Genomic DNA, 1,276 nt, shown 5'->3' with positions numbered 1-1,276 from the left:
ATATAAATAATATATAATATATATATTTTATATTGTTGTGTGTGTTGTGGGGTGTGTGGTGTGTGTGTGTGTGTGTGTGTGGTGGGGTGTGTGGGGTTTTGGGGTGTTTGTGTGTGTGGTGTGTGTTTTGTTGTGTATACGTGATTTATGATTTAAGAAAAACGGTACTAAATAACCCAACACACCCCAAAATAATTAATATTGTTTAAAAAAACGACGTAAACCTCTAGTTGTATCAACATATAAGGGTACCCTTTACCCACAAAAGAATGATGCTTTTTTTTTTTCGGGACGACATATCGTACATAAAAAACCTAATCCATTTCACTTTACTTCATCCCCAAAGAAAAAGGAAACCCCTTTTTATATTTCTGGTGTCTGTTTTTTGTATTTTAAAAAAAGAGGTAAGAGAGAGTCATCGCATGAGCAAATAAAGCACGTCCCCCAGTACGGGGGGCAGGGGTTTAAAATAGCAGAATTTTGATATAAAGCTGTAAAAGTTCCCTGCAAAAAAGATTTGTGTGTTCCAAAAGATTTATCTTTCCCGCGTATTTTAAATACATGAAATCCACACTTCCCCGCGAGGCCGCGGGCTGCCAGACAAACAAGTGGTTCCCGCGGGAGGATGTCAGCCTTTGTTCGTGTGAAAAACCTGCCCTCCTGACCCCCCAGGTGGGCTGGTGTGGGGGGAGGCAAGGTACACGAGCTGGCGAGCGAAGTTCGTCCCCGGGGCCCCGGTGGGTCCAGGGACTCCTCCCCCAGACCCCCCATCGAGCCCCGAGGGGGGTGCGGGAGACCTCCCCCCCCACGTCCGCAGGCGGGGGTCTTCCCGGGCGCAGTCCCCGCCCCCCTTTTCGCGAGGGGGCCCCCGGGACCCGCTGAGCAGCGCCCCACCCCCTGCAGTCGCCCACCCCCCCCCCGGGGGGCCTCTCACGCGCAGGGAGAGCCGCGACCTCGCCGGGGGGGTCCCCCGCGACATCCCCAAGTCCTTGCCTGGCGTCGCAAGGATTCGATCGGGGAGGTGCCGCGCATAAAGACACCCCGCGAGTCCTCTGCGGAATGAAGAAGCGAAGGCAGAGGGGCAGGAAATCCGCACCGAATCGTAAATTCCGGGCCCCGGGGAGGGAGAGCGTCGGGGAGATCCTGCGGCGGGGGAGGGATTCCTAGGCACAGAAGAAGGAGGCGCGACCCACCACGCAGGTGTACACCGGACCAGCCGCAACGCGGGGACAAGACGGCGTCTCCGGGCCCGGGCCGGAGATACCCCCGCCCCATC

General features: G+C 55.0%; 1 protein-coding gene across 1 annotated transcript in view; it reads left to right on the top strand.

The window, feature by feature from the left end:
* The first annotated feature begins 561 nt into the window (after window positions 1-561).
* LOC119569426 (collagen alpha-1(I) chain-like) overlaps window positions 562-1,276 on the top strand; it is a 1,661-nt gene continuing 946 nt past the window's right edge. Inside the window, exons 1-2 of the mRNA XM_037917591.1 lie at window positions 562-697; window positions 1,201-1,276. The exon at window positions 1,201-1,276 is cut by the window's right edge and continues 946 nt beyond it. Coding sequence (XP_037773519.1) covers window positions 562-697; window positions 1,201-1,276 — 212 coding nt within the window. The remainder of the gene's footprint in view (window positions 698-1,200) is intronic.

Source organism: Penaeus monodon, unplaced genomic scaffold, assembly GCF_015228065.2.
Source record: "Penaeus monodon isolate SGIC_2016 unplaced genomic scaffold, NSTDA_Pmon_1 PmonScaffold_15059, whole genome shotgun sequence".
Lineage (NCBI taxonomy): Eukaryota > Metazoa > Arthropoda > Malacostraca > Decapoda > Penaeidae > Penaeus > Penaeus monodon.
The sequence above is the reverse complement of the archived record's forward strand: the minus strand, read 5'-3'. Positions and strand labels throughout refer to the sequence as shown.